Below are 22667 nucleotides of genomic sequence, written 5' to 3' on the forward strand. Positions count from 1 at the left end.
AATGCGCCTTGAACTCTTAGCCCCGCCTACTCTAAGCTTCCTTTTGGGTTGTTGAAGCTGTGGGCTAGGGCGAGATGGAAAAGGACTCGTCAGACACAGGGGCCTAGGAGTGGCGCCGGCCTCTGCAGAACACCTGCATCTTCTCGGTGTCTCCTCCTGGGGAAGCCTGGAGCGAGGCCAGCCAGTGTGGACTTGGAGAAAACAAGGCCCAGCGCTTGCTCCTGCTGTTCGTAGGAGAAGTAATCTTAAACCAGCCACACAGATCATCAGCATTTATTTCCTGGGGCGTAGGTGTCACTTATCTTGGTAGAAAGGGCAAAGAGTTGGTCAGATAGTTTTGAGCCAAATCCCTCCCCTAAAAATGGATCTGTGAAGCTCCATGAGGGAACCTCAGAGCTGCCTAGACAGATAGTGAGAGTTTAGCTTAAAATGGCTTAAAAAAAAGTAAATTGATTGTCAACTCTCTCCTTCTCTGCTGAAAAAAAGGCTTAAAATTTTTAAAAAGTTTAAAAGTGTTTTTTAAAAAAGGGGTAAGAAGGTCTTGACCCAGAAGGTTGGGGTTGGAGAGGAGGGGTCGGTGTTGGGACATGGTCCCCGCCCAGGCGGCTGACAAAAGGAGTGTTCCTGCACGGGCCGCTCACCCTGGCAGGCAGGGCCCAGCCTGTGAGTCTCGGCACCAGCTGAATAAATAACATCCTGTGGCTACAGTGTCTCGAAGGTGGACCCGGGCATGGCGAGAGGGTGGTGGGAAGGTGGAGCCTGTGGGTGTGGGCAGAGGGCTCACCCAGAGTGGGGGCCACAGAGGCCTCTGGGGGGCCCTCTCAGGCTGGCCTGGCTTGCCTGGGACATGGTGGGGCTCAGAGACGAGGCTGCCAGGCCAGTGCCAGGGTTCCCCTTCCAGGAGAGGACAGCAGGTCTCTCTTCCAGCCTCCTTGGACAAGGTCAGACTCAAGATGAGGTGGCGCCATCGCTGCTCTGGGGCTGGTTGCTAGCCTCCTTGTCTGCGGTGCTCGCCTTCGCCTGTCCTTCTGGAGAAGAGAGAGAGCAGCAGCAGGTTTGTCTTGGCACATATACACAAATGGAAAGCACAGAAGGGGGGGGGGGGAGTGGCCAGCCAAACTGATACCATCGGATAAGCCCTGGGGAGCAGGGCTGGAGCTGGATTAGGAGTGGTAGTGGCCAAGGGGAACTTTAGCCTGGACTGTAATATCTTAATTTTTATGGTGGAAACGCATGTGTTGTTACTAGTATAATTAAAGGGCCAGGTACAGTGGCTCATGCCTATAATCCTAGCACCTTGGGAGGCTGAGGCGGGAGGATTGCTAAGCCCAGGAGTTCGAGACCAGCCTGGGCAATAGCGAGACCCTGTCTCTATAAAAAATAGAAAAAAATTAGCCAGGCCTGGTGGTGCACCTGTAGTCCCAGCTACTCAGGAAGCTAAGGCAGGAAGATTGCTTGAGCCCAGGAGTTGGAGGCTGCAATGAGCTATGATCATACCACTGCACGCCACCCCAGGCAACAGACTGAGAGTCCGTCTTAAAAGCCAGGATTGTGGATGGGTGCTAAAAGCAACAGGTGAAGGGCTGTTGCAGGTCAGTATGTTTGTGCAGGATCACCAGAGGGTGAGGACTAACGTTAAGTCTCCAGTGTGCCATCGGTGCTCAGCAAATGGTAGCTGTACTTACAAGACAGTAAAGGGCACAGAACCAGGCCAGCTCGGTGAGTGCCAGGGTGTGGCCTGCATTAGGGCCTGTGGGTGCCCACAGAAACCCTGGAGAGGAGGGGGGTGGTGTGCAGAGCCTGAGCCAGCGTGCTGCTGGCAGCCTCCACCCCTTCCCAACCCTATCCTGCTGGAACCCTCATAGGGTGAGGGGCAGCAGCAGGCTTGGGGAGGGGGAGAGACTTGCCCAGTGAGCTGGGGTGCAAGCTGGGTCTCCTGTGGCCCAGCTTCTCTCAAGCCCCACTGTGGAAAGTGGGGCAGGCGGGCCCTGCCACCCACTGGCCCAGCAGTGCAGGTGAGGGCAGTGTCAAGCTTGTGCCCAGCCCACCCCTCCCAGTCTCTGTTAATCAGGCATCTTCCTACGAGGTGCCCACATGGGGCCTGGCATGTGGGCAAAGCTCCATCAGGGGTTCTTCAACCTCAGCAACGCTACAATGTCACCGGGTGCCGTACAAGCTCACCAAGGGCCTAACTTCAAATCCAGCCCTCACCAGACCACACCTTTGCATCCTTCATGCCATAACTAAGGAAAACCACACCCTGTGCCAGCCTGCAGGGTGTGCGGGCTGCTGGGGGCACTTTTTCATGCAACCCACATGGCAACCTGGAGGTGTCATTAGGGTCAGGACACACAAGAAAACCAAGGCTCAAGAGGCATGAAAGGTTTGCCTGAGATCAAATGGTGGAGAGAACGAGAGAGTTCTGCCTGCCACCAAGGCTCGTACCCCTTCCACTAAACTTAACCTCTTCCAGTAAGGCTGCTCGAGGGTTTCGAAAGGCCCGGCATCAGCGCCGCCTCATCGGGTCCTTCCAGCAAGCTCAGGCAGTGCTGGCAGCGGCGGCAAGCGGAGCAGGAAGAACGTGGAAGTCTGGCTCTCAAGTCTGTGCCGACCTTGCTGCCTGCCCACTCCCAGCCTGCCTCCTTTCCTCGGACGGTGCCTTAGCAAAGGTCCAGAAGATTCTTCTGGCCCTCCAGAAGCCTGACCAACCAGCCTACTCTTCAGGCAAAATTTCCACCTTGTGATGCCCTATTTGTCCCTGAGCCGCCTCCTGCCATGAGCAGGAAGGTTGTCTTTAAATTCCCTAGTGATCTCTGCTCTAGTTCCTTGCTGTGGGGCCTTGGGCAAGTCATTGAACGTCTCTGAGCCTCCGCTTCCTGATCTATAAAGGAGGACGGTGACAACATCTGCCCAGGCCATGAGGAGGGTGTAGGGCCTGAATGTGGTCATCTGGCACGTGGGGATGGCTCAGCCACCGGGAATGCTTCCTCTGTGCCAGTCCTGGCGCGCTCTCGGGCAGGGAGAGCACTTTCCTCTCCAACTGGCACCCTTAGGACTCTCTCGGGGCCAGTTTCAGAGCACGATTAGAAAATGTTCCGCAAAAGTGGGCAGGGCACTCACACTTCTTCATGCCTTGCCTGCTGTTTCTTTTTTAAGGCCAATTAAGGAAACATCTGTGCTCCCTACACAAGGAAATATCAAGGAACGACAAAGGTTTGCACACAACATGCTTGGGGAGTGCTAACAAACATGACCGGCCACAGACTTGGGGAGGCTGGGAGGTTCCCCTTTCCCACCCGTGCCGTAGTCTCCCGGGAGGCTGGAAGCCACAGAGGCCCCAAACATGCTGCTATCAGAATCTCTGGGGTGGCACCTGGAACCCTGTATTCCCACGGCCTCAGCCCTGCCTGCGGAAACTACACTGCTCTTAGCCTCCTGGGAGGCTCCTTGGCCCGTCACTCCTGCAGGGACTCCACCACCACGGCTGCAATTCCTTGCAGTGAGCACTGTTCTGTCCTCAGGTCCCCCTTTTTTCCCTAATTTTTAATCTCATTAATTTTTTAGAAACAGGGTCTCACTCTGTTGCCCAGGCTGGAGTGCACCGGCATAGTCATTGCTCACTGCAGCCTGGAACTCCTGGGCTCAAGGGATCCTCCAGCCTCAGCCTCCTGAGCAGCTGGAACTACGGGCATGCACCACCACGCCCAGCTAATTTTTGGTTTTTTTTTTGTAGAAACGGGACTCTCACTATGTTGCCCAGGCCCAACTCCTGGCCTCAAGTGAATCTCCTGTCTCAGCTTCCCAAAGTACTAGGATTACAGGCTTGAGCCACTGCGCCCAGCCCCTAGGTTTCATTTATTAAATGTCAGTTGCCCAAGGCAACTGTCATGTACCCAGAGGACCCTGACGCTTAAGAGATTCTGAGTCAGACATGGGAAACAGGTGTCAGGAGGGCCCGGGTACATGGATGAGTGGCTGCAACTGCTGAGGTAGAGGGAAACAGGAAATAAAGCTCACCAGAGCTAGGGGAAGGACACAGAAGCCTTGAGAGTGAGCCCTGGCAGCATGCCCGGCGTGACAGCTGGGCCTGCTGGTCATTCAATCGGTCAGTGAACGGCCATTGACTAGGCACCTCTATCACGTGCCAAACGCCACCAGGCACGGAGGGCACAAGACACAGACCCTGCGCAGGAGCAGCTCAGTGTGGAGGAAGGGCACTGTGCTACGTGGGTTACGGAAGCCGCAGGGAGAAGAGGTGCCTCCCTGTCTGGGAGGGGGCACTGCCAGCAGGGAAGGCTTCTCAGCACAGCAGGCATCTGGGTCTCTGAGGGTGAGGACGAGCCAGCTGTGGGGAGGCGGGGGTGAGGACCAGGCAGAGGGTCTCCCGTGTTAAGGTCCATGGGGGCTTCTGAGAGAGAAAAGGACTTTCCTCTGGCTGCATGAGCGGGTCCAAGGGGAGGCTGAGGCTGGGGAGGTGAGCAGGGTGACACCCACAGAGGCTGAAGTGTCTGTAAGGAGTTGGAGCCACATGACAAAGGAGGGCTGACAGACCACTGGAACAGGGAAGGCCTAGGAGCAGTGGGGTTCCACGGGCAGGGACTCTGTCTTGAGGCAGCCAGACTCTTACACTAACGATGTTAACTTGTTCTCTCGGGGCCTCAGTTTGTCCCTCTGTAACATGAGAGGGTTGGGGCCACGTCCCCACAAAGCCGCCTCTGTTTTGTACTCATAGGTCACTCTGGCCAGCGAGGGCCAGGAGCTCTAGACTGGGGTGACACAGTGAAGGCAGGGTTGTGACCTGACAGCTGCGCTACGAGAAGCGATGTGACAGACAGCCCCTGTGGCACTGTGGGAGCAGGAGAAAAGGCCTTAGTCAGGGCAGGGGTCAGGGAAGGCTTCCCAGAGGAAGGTCCGGGCTGACCAGGAACTTGAGCCAAGCAGGGTCCTCTGGGAGAATGGAGGAAGGCAGGGGGGAGTAGAAGTGTCCTAGGCAACACTGGGGTGGCAGATGCTACGCTTCCTCTAGTCATTCGTTCAGTTTGTGATTACCAAGAACCTGCTGTGTGCCAGACAGAACAGAAGGCCCCTGTTCTCCTGGAGCTCAGATTTAAACAAATGAGACCCTGTCAGAGAGGGACGAGGACATGTGACTGGGAAGGGACGGTTTAACAGACAGGGAAAGCCCCTCCCAGTGCCTGGTGTTTGAGCTTGGGCCTGAGTGTGAGGAGGTGGCAGCCACAGCACTAGGTGGGGAATGTTCTACACGGAGGAAGCAGTGAGACAAAAGACCTCAAGGGGAAAGACCTGTGCCTCCACTGAGAGACAGATACGGGCAGGTGTGGCTGGAGGGCGGAGGTGAAGGGAAAATGGCATCAGGGCCCGGCTCACAGCAGGACTGCTGTGGGCACTGTGACAAGCCTGGCTTCACTCTGAGGGTGACGCCCCTGGGGGATATTTTGGCAGAAGCATGATGGGACAGGACAGTTTAAAGGAATCCTTGGGCTACTGCATAGAGCAGGACAGAGGGGTGCAGGGAGGCCAGGAAAGAGGCCACTGCAGTCAGCCGGGTGTAGTTGTGGGATGGAAAGAAGAGGAGGGACCTGGGATATATCTTAGAGGAGAACTGACAGGACTTTAAGGTGGACTGGGGCAGGGGGGCAGGGGGAGAGCCTAGATGCCTGGCCAGAGAGTCCTTGGGGCCTGAGACGCTGGTACCCTCCCACCTAGAGATTGGCTGGACTCTCTGCCATTGACCATGGGACAGGCCTGATTTAAATGCAGTTTCTTCCCTGAGAAAGTACGGGCAGTCTAGACTTGGAAGCCAGCCCAGAGCCTGGCAGAGAGTATGGAAGACCTGCTGCTCTGACCTGTACCCTCGAGTGCCAGCTCGCTCATGTCTCCAGCCAGCTTCCTCACGCTCACAGCCTCCGAGTCTCCCTGGATGTCAGGGACTGCGTTCCGACGACCCGTCCGGTCACAGGAAATGAAGTCCGAGTAGGAGGACTCGACCTCCATCATGCCTGTCGCATCGCTCCTCAGGCTGTGGGGAGGGGCAAAGAGGCAGAGGTGAGTCCAGGCGTATCCTGCAGAGAAGATTCAGCTCCAGTTCCCAGCACTGACGGTTTCTGACAAAACAATAGTTATCGTCTTTCTCATTGAAAACAAGTACAAAGAACGAAGTCAGTCACTCGTAATTCCACAGCTAGACAACCACCATCAACATTTTAAAGAACGTGGGTTCAGACTTTCAAGTAAAGTTACTGACAAACACATACACATTTATCAATATCATGTGCCCGGCACTGGCCAGGTGCTGCAGATGCAGCAGAGAACAAGTCAGCCACGGTCCCTGCCCTCGCAGAGCTTACCATCGACAGGAGGCCGCATAAAATCACCTGGCACCTAAGTCATGACCTTGGTGCTCAGGGATTCAAGGGAGGGTGCTGGAGTGACCACCAGGACCTGATCAAGGCTGGGGTCAGGAAGTGACATTTTAGCTGAGCTCCGAGGAGGAACAGGCACCATGTAGCTGTAGAGTGAGGGGAACAGCATATTTGAAGGCTCTGGGTAGGGAGGGAAGGCGGGTGGGATGAAGAACAGAAAAGGACAGCAGGCTGCAGCATGGCGGGAGAAGGGCACTGCTGAGGTGAGCAGGGGCCAGACCACATTTCGGACTTGGTTCCTGAGGGTCAGGAACGACCAGCTGTCCATCTTCAAAGATGACTCTGGTGTCTGGGTGGAGCGGGGCTGGGAAGAGGGCAAGTTAAGAGGCTCCCGAAGAAGTACAGGTGTAAAGATGGTGAGTGGAGGAAGGCGGTGGTGGTGATGGGAGAGATTGCAGATGTGATGTGGAGAACAAATCAACAGGACTCGGTGTTTGATGGATGGGAAATTCAGGTTTCTGATGTGGATAAGTAGGTGGACAGATGTGGTTTACTGAGATGAGTAATAACAGGAGGAATATTTGGGGAGTGAAGTGAGGTGGAAATTAAGAGTCCTTTTGGCCAGGCGCGGTGGCTCACGCCTGTAATCCTAGCACTCTGGGAGGCCGAGGCGGGTGGATTGCTCAAGGTCAGGAGTTCGAGACCAGCCTGAGCGAGACCCCGTCTCTACTAAAAATAGAAAGACATTATATGGACAACTAAAAATCTATATAGAAAAAATTAGCCGGGCATAGTGGCGCATGCCTGTAGTCCCAGCTACTCGGGAGGCTGAGGCAGTAGGATCGCTTAAGCCGAGGAGTCTGAGGTTGCTGTGAGCTAAGCTGACGCCACGGCACTCACTCTAGCCTGGGCAACAAAGTGAGACTCTGTCTCAACAACAAAAAAAAAAAGAGTCCTTTTGGCCACGTTAACTTTGAGATGCCTGTGAGCCCTCCAAGGGGGGAGATAGAGTAGTACGTGGAGCTAGGAGGCCGGAGCTCAGATGAGGGGTGGGAAACACATGAAATTGGGAGTTCTTACTACAGAGATGGTAGGTAACAGCCCTGGTGGTTGACAGTACAGCCTAAAGAGAGAAGAGAAGAAAATCACATATATAAAGAAGAGCCACATACATTTAGAATTTATCTGGGATCATACCATACGTTGTATTTTATAGGCTACTCTTCAGAACACTTAAGAGCATGCTGTTAAGGCTCCCGCCTCCTAGTTCTTGTACCTGCCAGGATACACTCTAGGATCAGTCCCCTAGAAATGAACACAGAGGTACTTTCCAATTTTCCACCCCTGTAGACAACACTGAGTCTTTCTGTAAATCTTTGTGCCCATCCGTAATCATTAATATTCCTTTAGAGCATATTCTTAGAAGTAGAGTTGCTGAGCTAAAGGGAAGAGTGAAATAATGTTTAGACTTCTGACAAATTTCCAAGTTTCCTTCCCAAGTGGCACAGTGGTATTTATAATAAAAACTGAGAGAAAAAACCTTATCAAATCAGTACTGTTCCTATTTATATCCCCACCAGCAGCACACGAGATTGTCCATTTATCTGTACCCTTGCCAACAACAAGCATTGCTACTATATTCAAAAAAGGTTAATTTGCTAGGGGGATGCTAGTATCTCTACTGAGCACCTATGGTTTTCTGAAGGCAACCAAATCACAGTCACTGCATGGACTCTGGCTACCTGGCAGATTGAGTTAGGAAGAGGGAGGGGGGTGTGTAAGTACTGGCCTGACTTTAGGGGTTCACAACCCAGTGGGGTGGCCCTAGAAAACCCCAGTTCTAGGCACACTCAGGCAAATGCCCCATGCTCTCTAAATTGTGAGGATGTTTACTGCACGTGGTCAGTAATAGCAACCTGTGAGAAACCACCCAAATGCCCACCAGGAGGCCAGGCATTATGGGAATTATGAAGTATCCACTAAAAAAATGTGCTACACAGCCACTGTGAAAAACAGCATAAAGGTTCCTCAAAAGTAAAACCAGAACTACCATATGATCCAGCAATCCCACTACTGGGTATATGTCCAAAGGACATGAAATCACTACATCAAAGAGATATCTGCCCTCCCATGTTTACTGCAGTACTATTTACAATAGCCAAGATATTGGCTATTGTATCGACTCAAGTGTCCAACAATGCATGAATCGATAAGGAAGATGTCTACATACACAAGGGAATATGATTCAGCCATTAAAAAGAATGAAATCCTATCATTTGTGACAATGTGGATGGACATGAAGGACATCATGTTAAGTGAAATAAGCCAGACACAGACAAATGCTGTGTGATATCACTTATATATGGAATCTAACAAAAAAAATTGATACCACAGAGGCAGAGAATAGAACAGTGGTTACTGGAGACTGGGGAGGGAGGAAAGAGGAAGGAGAGCTTAGTCAGTGGGTACAAAATTACAATTAGGAGGAATAAGTTTAGTTCTGTTGCACTGTAGGGTGATGATGGTTAACAGAAAGGCACTGTATGTTACAAAATGGCTAGAAGGCTTTTGAATGTTCTTACCACAAAGAAATGATAAATGCATGAGGTAATGGATACACGAACTACCCTGATTTGAATATTATACAACATATATATCAAAAAATCAAATTGGCAGCCCAGTGTGGTGGCTCACACCTATAATCCTTGCACTCTGGGAGGCCGAGGCACAAGGATCACTTGAGCTCATGAGTTTGAGACCAGCCTGAGCAAGAGTGAGAGCCCGTCTCTACTAAAAATAGAAAAAATTAGCCAGGTATGGTGACATGCACCTGTAGTCCCAGCTACTCAGGAGGCTGAGGCAGGAGGATCACTTTGAGCTCATGAGTTTCAGGTTGCAGTGAGCTACATTGAAGCCACTGCACTCTAGTAGCCAGGGCTACAGAACAAGACTCTTGTCTCAAAAAAAAAAAAAAAAAAAATTGTACCCCATAAATATTAATACATACAATTACAATGTGTCAGTAAATAAATAAATAAATAAAAATGTGCCAGATAGACCTGTACTGACACAGCAAGATGTCTGAGATAAAACTGTCAATTGAAAAATACAGGTTGCAAAACAACACCTGAAATAAACCCAGTTTCTGTGGGGAAAGATAGCAGAGGTATGAAAAACAAATCTGAAAAAATATATATCAACCTTGCCAACTGTGGTCCTTTGTGATTAAGGGAAACTTCTGTTTTCTTAGTCTATATTTTTGTAATGGTTGAAGTTTTTATAAACCCAAGTTATCATGTAATGCTTTTAGAAGGTAACTGACATTGGCAGGAAGTGCCCAGAAAGCACCCAGGGTGGGGCTTAGTGAGTGCCGCTGTGTGTGTGTCTGTGTGTGTGTGTGTGTGCGCGCGCGTGTGTATGTGTGTGAGAGAGAGGGAGAGAGAGACACACACACACAGGAAGGATAATCAGCATAGGGGCTGGGCCCAGAGTCCCCCACAATACCTAGCTCAGAAGAGACACCTAAAGAATGAATTAGGGGCCAGGCGCGTTGGCTCATGCCTGTAATCCTAGCACTCTGGGAGGCTGAGGTGGGAGGATTGCTCGAGGTCAGGAGTTCAAGACCGGCCTGAGCAAGAGCGAGACCCTGTCTCTACTAAAAAATAGAAAGAAATTATCTGGACAACTGAAAATATATAGAAAAAAATTAGCCAGCCATGGTGGCACATGCCTGTAGTCCCAGCTACTCGGGAGGCTGAGGCAGAAGGATTTCTTAAGCCCAGGAGTTTGAGGTTGCTGTGAGCTAGGCTGACACCACAGCACTCTAGCCAGGGCAAAAGAGCAAGACTGTCTCCCCCCAAAAAAAAAAAAGAATGAATTAGGGGCAATCAAAGATCAGACAGATGAGACAGGGAGGTGTCCTGCAGTAGAAAGAGCAAATAATGAGACATGTGACCTTAAACCCAAGTTCTGCCACTGGACCCTGAGCAAGACCCTGCCTTTCTTGGGGCTTCCGTTTCCCCATGTGTAAAACAAAGGTGGGGCCAGAATACTGTCCCAGGCAGTTCCCCCTGGCTCCAGCAGATGGCGCGCCCTGCCCAGCTTTCTCAGCTGCCTGGAGAGACATTGCCCCAGTCCTGCTCTGGCCCCTCAGCCAAACTAATTCCCAGAAGTTCCAGAGCTGGTTCCTTCTGCAGATCCCAGTTTCTCTCCTGCTCTCTCCCTCTGGGGAAACTGCCCAAAGCTTCACAACAGGGAATGGCCTGTTATAACAACAGTAATAACAATTATGACTACAATTCTAACTAACAATAACTAACATTTATCAGGTGCTTGTGTGTTTTACATACATCACACTTAATGGCCACATCAGCCCTCTGAGGGAAGTGAGGGAGTTTATAACCATGATTCAGAAAGGTCTCAGCTCATTTTCCACATCACACCTGCTGCCTCTGGGAAGGGACAAACCCTGAGCAGACCACACCATCTCCCAGAGCCTCATCTCCTCAGAACTTTTCCTCCAATTAGAATGTCAGCTCCATGAGAACAGGGATTTCCATCCGGATTGTCACCATGCCAGACTGCAACCTAATCCTGGCAGCTGAGCCAACATGCTCTGCCTGCTCCATTCCCTGATTCTCAACCAGCACCCTGCAAAGAGTAGGCGCTCCATAAATGCTCCCTGAATTTCATTTTCAGACCCTGCTGATGAGAGTGAATTTGTATCTACCTTCTCTCTCCCCCTCCCTCTCACTGTCTCTCCCCCACTCCCTACCTATCTGTGGGGATGATAGGCGATGAGGGCTGTGCTGCTATTCTTGACCGGTATCTCTAGGATCTGACACCATGGGATGGAGTTACAGGCTCCATCCAAGAGGCCAGCTTCCTGCTGGAACAGACTCCTGGGGCTGTGACCTCGCCCTTGCCCTATCTGATCTTACAAGCTGCCCAGTGTAGGAAGCTGACCCTCGTGGCACAGAGAGAGAACTGCGCCGTGCTCAAAGCCCAATCCTGGAAAACATCAGCTGAGCCAATGTGCTTGCTACCTCAGGGAACAGCGATTCCAAACGGGGTCTGGGGAACTCTCTGATCCAAAGCACAAATACATAATTTCGTTTTTCTTCCATATTTGTATTCTTCGTTCACCCTCTGCTCTTTGCAGTCAACAGCAAATGGGTAAACAAAAGAAAGAATCCTCAGATGTCAGGAAATGGTCATTCTCAGACCAGGTACACTGGCTCACACTTGTAATCCTAGCACTCTGGGAAGCCAAGGCAGGAGGATTGCTTTTGGTCAGGAGTTCGAGACCAGCCTGACCAAGAATGAGACCCTGTCTCTACTAAAAATAGAAACAATTAACCGGGTGTGGGGGTACATACCTGTAGTTCCAGCTACTTGGGAGGCTGAGGCAGGAGGATCACTTGAGCCTAGGAATTTGAGGCTACTGTGAGCTAGGCTGATGCCACGGCACTCTATCCCAAGCAACAGAGTGAGACTTTGTCTCAAAAAAAAAAAAAAAAAAAGGTCATTCTCAGGCCCTGTTAATGAGAGCATAAACTCCCAGGACCTCCCTGGGGTGTGACTTTACAATATGATGTAGCAAGAAACCTCAAATGTTTTCACATCCTTGAGCCACTAAGTCAGTTTATAATAATCTATTAAAATAACCCAAGTTGTACATGAAATGTACAAAGATAAATGTGATTTAATTCCCTTCAGAAAACCATAGGTGCTCAATGAGAGATACTAGTATTCCCCTAGCGGATTAACCTTTTATTCATATAGTAGCAATACTTCTTGTTGCCAAGGGTGCAGATAAATGGGCAATCTTGTAAGCTGCTGGTGGGAATATAAATGTATTATCAGTGTTATTTATAATAGCCAAAAACCAAAGACATCAAAATGATGTAAATGGACATGTTAAATGTCCTAAATGGACAATGGAGAGATTTAGCATATTTAACTATTTTATATCCAAATGAAATCATTCAGGCATTAAAAGGATGTTTGTAAATATTTTTAAAGACATGGGAAAATATTCACATATATTGTTAAATGAAACAGAATCTCAGTGATATAATCACATATACTAATATTTAATTATGAATGATTTTAAAATATTCTAAATTTACAGGGAAAGCATTCACTTTATTTTTATGTTACTTAATATTTGTGTATGTGCGCATCTGTATAAAACTCAAAAGGCACCAAAGGAAAGAGTAAAAACTCGGTTTCCTTCCCACCCTATCCTACACACCATCCCCAAGGCAAGCATTTTCTTGTGTCCTAGAGAGAGTCTGCAATATACACAGTCCCTCGCTCTCTTTCCCTTCCTTTTTCCTTTATCTAAAACAAGATTTTGTTTTCCATCTTGCTTTTTTCATTTAAAAATATGTTTTAAAAACAATTCTAGCTCACCCTGAAGCCACTGAAGCATTTATTATATCAAAATTCCTACAGAACTAAATTGTTCTCTGTTGCTCATTGCTGTGGACTGATTTAATTACTTCCCTTTTGATGGACTGTGAGGTTGTTTCCATAAAAGTAGAATTGACACATCAAAGGATCTACATTTTTTTTTACTGTAATAGGTATTGCCAAATTCTCCTCCACACAGGTGAACTCCTGTTTCAGTCCATTTTGTGCTGCTACAACAAAATACCTGAAACTGGTAATTTAAAAAATCCAGAAATTTATTTCACACAGTTCTGGAGTCCAGGAAGCCCAAGATCAAGGCACCAGCAGATTCAGTGTCTGACGAGGGCTGCTCTCTGCTTCCCTCCCTCGGTGCCTTCAGCACTGCGTCCTCAAGGGGCAGACGGCAGAAAGGGAAAGAAGGGCAAACTCCCTCCCCTCTAGCCTTTCTATGAAGGCACCGATCCCATTCGTGAGGGAGGAGCCCTGATGGCCTGATCACCTCTTAAAGGCCACCCCCCTCTTTAGTACCATCACACGGGCAGCACATTCAAACCACAGCCATGCCCACCAGTTTCTCTGAGGAGCACTTTGTTTCACCACGTTCTTCTCAATGATATTTTATTGCTTTTAATCGGAAAGGTGAAAAGCAACATCTGGCTGTTTTAGTTTGTATCACTCCCGTGAGTGAGGTTGAGCATCTTGCCATGTGCACTTCCCTTTCTGCTGTTTCTTCCGATCCTTTTGCCCATGTTTGCAATGGATTTTACATCTTTTTCTTATTGATTTGTAGGGGCTTTTAATATATTAAGACAAATAGTCTTTTGCCTTAAGAAGAATTACAAGTATTTTTTACTTGTCATTTGTACCTTGAATTTGTTTTGGGGACCTCTCTTCACACATACATGTTTTTATATATATTCATGTAGTCAGATTCGTCCATATTTTATTTTATGGTTTCTGGATTTTGGAACATAATTAGAAATGTCTCCAAGACTGTAAATAATTCTCCTTTGTTTATTTCTGGTACTCTCATGGCTTCATTTTTCATATTTAAATCTTTAAAAAATTTTTTTTTAAAGATGGAGTCTGGCTCTGTCACCCAGGATGGAGTGCGTTGGCATGATCATAGCTCCCTGCAGCCTCGAATTCCTGGGCTCAAGCTATACTCATGGCTAATTTTTTCCTTTCATTTTTTAAGATTGGGTCTTGCTATGTTGTCCGGGCTGGTCTTGAACTCCTGGCCTCAAACAATCCTCCCTGCTCAACCTCTAAGTAGCTGAGATTACAAGCATAAACCACTACACCTAGCTCATATTTAAATGTTTGGTTGATCTGAAATTTTTTGTATATGAGTTAGAAATTCATCTTAAATTTTTTCATTTATCGCAAAATCATTTGGGGAATAATCCATCATTTCCTCATTAACCTGAAACACTACCATTATTATATACAAAACTGTGTATTATCAGGGTCTGTTTCTGAACCTTTTAGTCTCTTCAATTGATCTAGCTATTCATGTCCTAGTACTGAGTTGTTTATATTACTTTAGCTTTAATTTTTTTTAAATACCTATAGGCTAGTTTCCTTCTCATAGCCTAAATCTTTTTCATCTTCAGAATTTTTCTGGCTGTTTTTACTAGTCTATGTTTTCTTATGAACTTAATAGTCATTTTACTTGTTCCCAAAACTCTCTTGGTATTTTTACTGGGATTGCCTTAAATGTATACAGTGATACATGGTACATGAATACAGAATGTAGACAGAAGTGACATTTTTATGATAGCGAGTCATCTTTCTTTTACAACCCCCCTCCCATGAAGTCAAGCACTCAGTCTTCCCTCTTGTTCCCCCCGTATCCCAAAGGGCTGCTCCAGTGTCCGGCATATGCTGGTGCTGGTTCATACTTACTGAATGAATAATGAATTACTCCATGAGTTCTACTTCTGCAATGCAAGGCTAAGTGTCTTCCATGCATCCTCTCACGTAGCTCTCAGCACACCAAGTGAGTAGGTACTATTCTAATCCTCATTCTAGAAATGAGGAAACTGAGGCTTAGGCAGTGAATTACTTCCTTCAACTTCTTGGAATGCTCTTTTCTCATTCTCCTAGTCCAACACCTTGACTACTGGTACCTGCCTTTAATTCTATCCTTTACTCTCTTCTACTGTATTTACTCTCATTGTTCTACACATCTCATTCTCTCTCATGTCACCGCCTCCTATTCATTCACTGTTGATCCTCTCATTGCTGAGCTGCAGACATCTAGATGAATCCACCAGGAGGATACAAACAGGATTATGCTCCCCCTCCTCCATTACTTTCTCATTCATTCTTTCTCTTAGTCAAGAGCAACCTCCATAATCAGTTGCCCTAGTCAAAAATCTATTCCCCTGAATTCATGCCTCACCTCATCTTTTTCTCTTTAAGGAGGCATCCTGCACCTTAAAGCTCTAAAGTTCAATCACCTAGGTTCAATTACTTTCTCTCTTAAATACTTCAGGTCCATCCTCGCATTTTCGCCACACAATGATGGCCTTAGTTAGGCTTTATCATCTGTATTGAGTCTATTACAACCTTCTCCTAACTGGTTTTCCTGCCTCCAGATTTCCCACCTACTCCCCACCTTCCCGTCCCCAATTCATCCTCAAGCCTTCTGTCCTCTGCTTGCAAGATGGACATTCTCAAACATCAGATGGTGCATACTCATGCCCAGCTCAGAAACTTTCAATGATTAAAAAGAATAAGGCAGATCCATTTAGGTATATTGACATAGAAGGATGTTCTCAATAAATGATTTCTAACATGCCCTAAGATACGGATCTAATTCTAGAGAATCTTTTCTCTCCTGAGTTCTGGGTCTTTTCTTCCAATGGCCTCTGACCTATCTCCATCAGGGGAACAGCTTTGATTCACTCAGGACTATCCCAGGGTCTGGTCCATAGCAGGTGCTCAGGAAATATTTGTTCAATAAGGAAAAGTTGTTGTAGAACCTAACTGGAAGAGATCCCAGAGCTCATCTAGACAAGCCTCTCATTAACAATTGGAGAAACTGAGCTTAGAAAGGGAAAATGAATTGCTCAAAGTTCTTGATCCAGGGGTCCTAACTCCTGGTCCAGAGCTCTTTCTCCCACACTACACTGTCTCTTTGGGAGTCTCAGATGACGTTACAGATCTCTGAGAGGGGGTGTGTGGCATGGTAGAAAGCATCTAGTGCAGCAGTCCAGCCCAGCTTCCCTGTTTACTAACCGTGAGACGTTGGACAACTCCCTTCACCTCAGCAACATAGGGACAACAGTAATACCCTGCTCATGGGGCTGTTGTGAAGATTCAATGAGACGATGGTACATGAAGAGTCTGATAAGTTATGTGGGATGTAACATAAGCAGCATACAATTAATAAATTGTTACTAAGGTTCATTCGTGGGGTGACTTAGTATTAATAAAACTTTCCCTTTGACATTTCATTCATCTCCTTTGTTTTTACTGTTTAATGGTGCTATAAAAGGTCAAAACTTATACTTCCTTCTTTTGCGCTTTATGGTGCTGAGGGGAAGGAATATAAATTGCACGAAAGTGGTGCCCCTGGCTGGCATGCTTACTGTTATATCTGGAAGGCCTAGCACATAGCTGAAGCTCAAGGAATATGTGATGAATGAGCGAATAATAAAAGATGTTCTAGATTCCAGGGTAGAAAGAGCAAAGGCTGCACATCCTTTGCTCTTGTAACAGTGGCTGAAGGTCTGGCTCAATGCCCCTGCCGGAGGTGCGACCCTTTATCTCTCCCCAGCTTCCTTTTCCCCATCTGAATAATGAAGGTTGAATTATGATCTCTAAGTCTCTTTCAGTCCTGCCACTTCACTCATTCATACATTCAGTGTTTACTAATGCACCTTCTATATGCCAGGCACTGTGCCACATGTGGGGTATACACTGGAAACTAAAATAAATTTTATAATCTGAAAAGAGAAAAAGGCACTAAACAAGTATATGAACCTATCATCACAGATTATGATATGTGCTATGGAGGAAGAGGAGAGGGTTCTGAGTGTGTGGATCGCTCAGTTAAAGGTTGTATGGTTAGAGAAGGCCACCTTGAGGAGGTGATTTTGGCTGAAATCTACAGGACAGTTGTATAGAAAGTGATTCAGACAGAGCCAACAGGCAATCCGAGTCCACTGGCAACCTAGTATCTACTATCTCAGCTTGAGCCCTGTGGGGCTCTTCCTCATCCTCAGGAGGTTCTGGTGTCTTGCAGGATCTGGATTACTGGAGGGCATTTGACTGACCTTGAATGTTCAGCACAGAAAGGAGAAACCCTTATACTATGTCCCCAGACCCCTGGGGCCCTGGGCTTCAGAGGCTACAGCGCCTACAGGTGCTTGCTCTGGGCTCTGTCAGGTTTCCCCACAGGAAGCCGCTTCTCTCTTGGGTTACTACTCCCGCCCTTCGTAAACTGAAGGGCTCCCGGGCTCTGCCAAGAGCTACACGGTCTGTTCCAAGTCTGCAGCTATTAGTCCTCCTCGCTCAGGCAGATTCCATTACAGCTCCAAATTGTTTTGCAAATATACTAGAAAGGTCATTTCCTGTTTTTTTTTTTCTTTTAAAAAATTCAGTATTTGCAGAAACCACACGAAAAGCAAGCAGATTTTTTGCAGAGGACACAGAGCACAGAAGTGGGACTTGGTCCCATGAGAGAGGCTTCCTTAAGGGTGGGCAAAATGTTCTCTGAGGGAAGAAAGGGCTGTGGAAACATGATGAAAATACCAGGGCCTATTGAACTGGCATTCCTCACATTCAAAGGGCAGCGGCTTCTCTCTGTGATGAGAAGCCAGAACCAGAGAGGCACCAAGACAAACAGAAAAGTCAGGGCTCCAGATTGAGAACATTCCAAGAACCTGGGAAAGGGCAGGGCTGCTGGTTCTAGCCACGTGTGGCCTGCTGGGGGCTGGCACCGAAGCTCTATCCAGTGCCTTAGGGGCACGTCCGGCACAGGATCACCAGAGCGGAGCCTGTCTCCTGCCAGGACAGTGCCTGCTGCCCATTCACAAAGAGCAGCCCTTGGGGAGGCTTTATTTGGAAACAGGCCAGGCCTTGGCCTCTGCTTCTGCTTCTGGAAGGCCCAGATCCATGCAGGCCTGGGTGCAGGCAGGGGTGAGGAGGGAAAGGGCAAGGTGCTGGAGCCAGACAAGGTCCTTGGTGACTTTTGTTAGGTAGATAGCAAGGGATTCACGTCTCCTAGGGATAAAAGTGGGTGCTGTTGCCTTGATACAATTGCCCCACCTGGGAAGAAGGACAAGGTGGGCCCCAGGCCTCCATCTTGCTCCTGCCCCACCCTAATCCTGCCCTGAGCTACTGCCATACCTGGGGGAGGAGGGAACACCCTACGAATCTGCCAGCTGGAACTTAGTGCCCAGCTGCAGAAGAATGCAGAGAACTCTCTAGCCCACGGGCCAAGCAGCATAGGTACCACAGAGTCTGGAAATTGACCTAGAACAACCTGCATGCGTAGTAAGAAAGGTCATACAACTCCAAATTGTCCAAAGTGGTTCTATGGTGACCTCTAAACCATGAGGGAGGTCCCAATCCGGGCACTATAAAGTAAGACGCAGACCATAACCAGACCCTTTTTGCCCTTCCTCTTCCTCTCTTTTTCTGCAGCAACAAGGGGACATCATCTGTGCTGTATGTATCTGGCTTTACAAACTCATGTCTTGCTCTTGTTCTATGATCCTGTCTTGCTCCCCCTCAATAAATTTCACCTCAGCTTCGTCTGCTCATCTTTTGGCCAAGAACGCATCAAGAACAGAGAACACAAAACGAGACTAAACCTGACACTTCCACATGGCCTGTTCCCATGGACACCTTTGTGTTCTCGTTTTCCCGCTTGTATCTTCTTGGACCACTCTCTTCTCTGGGCTTCCAGACACCACACCCTTGGGGCCTGCCTGCAACCTCTCTGGCCACTCCACACAGGCACCTCCTCCTGACAGGACCTTGGAGTCAGAGCCCCCCAGGATGACAGTCTTCTTTTCATTTACTCCCTGGGGGTTCTTACCCTTTCCCTTAAATAGTGTATGGTGATGACTGCCAAAGACCCCAAACCTCTCAAGAGCCTAGATGTGTGACTCTGACTGCCTGTTCAGCGTGTCATTTGACCACCTCACCAGCATTTCAAACTGCACACAGCAACTCACCAGCCTGCTCCCCTCCAACCTTCCCCAGCTCAGTGAAGGCACCACATGCCCAGGCTGCCCATCCCTGAGCCTCCTCCTCCTTCACCACCCACATACGATTTGTCACCATGTCCTATCCTTTCCACTTGCAAAACAGAGCTTGAATCTGCTCGCCTCTCTCCTCCACATGCACCATGCAGGCTCCATGATGCCTCACCTGAAACCCCGGCAGAGTCCCTCGCCACAACCCTGCTTCCCTCCCCTGCCACAGCCCAAGGTCTATTTTCTACACAGCAGCCAGGGTGATGTTCTCAAAACAGAAATTAGGTCATGTCATTCCCCTGCTTCATCCAGCCTTTGATGCCTTCCCATTCCACATCTAGCAAAATCCAAATTCTTTCTGCCAGCCCCTGAAGCCCTGCAGTGATCTGGCCCTGCCTTCCTCTGCAAACTTTTGTCTTATTTCCACTCTCTTCCTGGCCCATTTGCTCTGGCCACACTGGCCTAATTCCTCAAACCTCATTTAATCCCTGACCTCAGAAGCTTTACTAGACTATTCCCTCTGCCTGCAATGTTCTGTCACCCTGCTCTCTACAGAGCTGCATAAGCAGTAGGTGGTTTCCTGGCCCTGGCTTTTCAAAGGTTCCTCCTCTAGGACCTGACTTGGGGCCCCTATAGGGCATGAAGCCTCCTGAGTTCCTCTGTCCCCCATTCCTGCACGTCAGGAAGGCCTCTGCAGAGCTGCCTGGAGGCTCATGTGGTGTGGTGGACACAGCAAGGGCTTTGGAGTCTCGACTTCTGCCCCTACAGCTGCACCACATGGTGCTGGGCAACTTACCCGACCGCTTCTTCTATAAAATGAGGGGCTAACAACTGCCTTAAATGGTGGTTGTGGGGATTAATCAAAGCCAGCATTTATGGAGTCCTTACTACCTGCCAGACTGTGCTAGCATCTTATAAGCATTATCTCATTTAATTTTATAGCAACTCTATGAAATAGAGAGTATCATTATCCCATTGCACAAAAGAGGCAACTGAGGCTCAGAGAGGTTAAGGAGTTTGTCCAAGGCCATATACCCAGAGGGTGTGGAGCAGGATGGAGCCTGTGCTATTAGGTAAAGCATGGAAATGAATTAGCATCATGCCTGGCATATAGTAAGGGTTTGTTAAAAAGTGTCCACTCCTTTTTCTACCCTTCTTTCTTCCCTGTCCCCAACCTCATAATAAGGCATTTCTGAAGGAAGGGCAAGAAAGCAAGGAAGCCCCAAGAAAGCATTCTACAGTGCTGGCTAAAACATGTACACAGATGCATTTTATCCATGCTTAAGCAACCTTTTCTTCTGGATGTTCAGCTGGAGATAAAAATCTTCAGAATCTTTTCAGCAATGTTGGGTTGATGCTCTGAGTTCTACCCCAGATTCTATTTTTTGGTATCTAACTTCACAGCAATAGTAAAAATAATTATTTTGGGATATAAAATTTAAAGCTCTCTCCCCCTCAGCAGCTGTATCCTACCCTGCAGCAGGGCAGTGTTATTACTTCACTTAGGGCTGGGGCTGGTGATTGGAATTGTGACACAAACTCTCTTCAGCCCACGAAAGCTGGTGCTTCTCTGGAGGTCTTCAGGAAGTAGAAAGGTCCAGCTGGATTACTGCTCGGTGGCCAGGCATGCGGGGGCTCCCCTCCTGCTGTTCATGCATTATCTACTCTTGGTGAGGGATCAGCTACAAAGCAAGGTTCCCAGAGAGTGGCAGGCTCCATGCTACCATGCAGGGAGGGGCAGGAAGGGAAAGTGAGATCACTTCCAAGCAGGCCTGCCAAAGTCCAGGGGCTAGGCTGTGCTCCAGCTCTGCTGATGCCAGGCTGGGGGCCTCTGGGCAAGGTTCTTCCCCCTCAAACCGCAGCAGTCTCAACTGCAGACTGAAGGGGTGAACTGGGTATCTCTGTGGTGATTTTGAAACATGTCTGCAAATTCTTTGACATTCCTCCTATCAGGAGATGGAGTCTAATTTCAACCCCCTTGAATTAGCTGGCCTTAGTGACAAACTGCTAACAAATAGAATGCAACAGAAATGATGTTGTATGACTTCCAAGATGAGGGCAGAGAAGGTTATACAGCTTTCACTTGGTTCTCTCTCGGGACACTTGCCTTTGGAGCTCTGAGCTGCATGCATGAAATCTGAGGCAGCCATGATGTAAGGAAGCCCAAACAGGCCCCATTAAGTGATCACATGGAGAGGTCCTGAGACAGCAGGAGAGAGAAGCCGCCAGCCAGCCTCTAGCTGTGCTGGCCCTTAGCTGCTCTAGCTACAGTCACTAACTTCAACTACATGAGAGATCCAAGCCAGAATTTCCCAGGCAAGCTGTTCCCAAATTCCTAACCCATAGCAACCACAAGAGACAATAAATTATTGCTGTTGTTTTAAACCACTAAGTATCGGGGGTGATACATCATGCAGCCGTGGATAACCAGAGCAATCTCTAATGTCACTTCCAGCTCTGGGTTTCCTCTCCAGTTCCTCTAGAATTCTATAAAAAGCATTACCAAAATACACTATGGAGAATGAAAAGCAGCAAGATGCTATCTCTGTAATATTCATTCACTCATTTAATAAAATTTTACTGATCCCCCAATGTGTACTGGGCTTGGGACTAGATGCCATGGATACAAAAACAGTAAGACACCATCACGCCCCTGAGGGAAGTTCGTGGTCTGGTTATGGAGATAAACTCATAACTCATGATTCTTAACCAGTGGTAGAGGGGTGGGGGACACTTTCAAACTATACCCCTCACTTCCCCCGGGGATTCTAATACCACCCAGGTTGGGGAACCAGGGAATGTGCTCTGTAGCTGGTGATCACTGCTCTGTCAGCTTCCTGATGGGAACATCATCACAGCCACACACATGATAAGAGAGAAAAGAATTTAGGGAGCACTTCTATATATATAAATCTTCAAAAACTTTAAAACTCTTTAAAAGGCTTGGTAGTTAAGAGCTACAGCAAAAAGATGTACAAGGTGGAATGGGGGGTCAGCAGTCCAGTCATTTATGTACATTCATTAATTTTAAGGAAGTTCCTCCCTTCCTTCATAATAGCCCTTTTATTTATTGTTCACCAGGCACTGAGGATTCAGCAATGAGCAAAACAGACTCTCTGCCCTCATGAAGCTTACATTCTAGCAGAGTGACTCACACTAACAAACAAAATAACTATCACATAGCAAAAGTGCTATGGAGAAAAAGTTAAAGTAGAGCAAGACAGGGAAGTGAGATTTTTCTACAGAGAGGACAGAAAGCCTCTCTGACAGAGGTGACACTGGTGCAGAAACCTGAAGGAAGTGAGGAAGGAGCCAGGCTCACACCTGGGGAAAGTGTACCACGTGGAGGGAACAGCATGCAAGAGGCGGGCACACCTGCTGTGCACAAAGAGTAACAGGGAGGCTGCAGGGCTGGGAACAGTGAGTGGAGGAGAGGGGTGAGACAGGACTGGCTGTGCCTGGGGACCTTCCAGGTCTTGGACTGCAAAGGCAGACTTTGAAATTTGCTCTGACTTGGGTTTTACCCTTTCACTCGCACTTCCAATTGAACACTTTAATGTGTCCCTTCCATGCCACTTTTCCTCCTAGTGTACGAGGAATGAGGCCTGGAGGCAGTGAGGGAGTGTCTTCAAACACTGCCCACAGGCACCGG

The 22667-nt window shown here is 48.2% G+C and overlaps 1 protein-coding gene across 4 annotated transcripts in view; it reads right to left on the minus strand.

The window, feature by feature from the left end:
• Positions 1-286: 286 nt before the first annotated feature.
• The window catches only part of PKIG (cAMP-dependent protein kinase inhibitor gamma), an 84360-nt gene continuing 61979 nt past the window's right edge, over positions 287-22667 (minus strand). For all 4 annotated transcript variants that reach the window (XM_069495943.1, XM_069495940.1, XM_069495941.1 and 1 more), the window contains 2 exons: positions 5868-6034; positions 287-1028 (listed from right to left, as the gene is read on the minus strand). In XM_069495943.1, the coding sequence (XP_069352044.1) occupies positions 949-1028; positions 5868-6018 (231 nt within the window). In that variant the 5' untranslated portion in view covers positions 6019-6034 and the 3' untranslated portion in view covers positions 287-948. The remainder of the gene's footprint in view (positions 1029-5867; positions 6035-22667) is intronic.

The sequence above is a fragment of the Eulemur rufifrons genome, chromosome 20 (assembly GCF_041146395.1).
Source record: "Eulemur rufifrons isolate Redbay chromosome 20, OSU_ERuf_1, whole genome shotgun sequence".
NCBI lineage: Eukaryota > Metazoa > Chordata > Mammalia > Primates > Lemuridae > Eulemur > Eulemur rufifrons.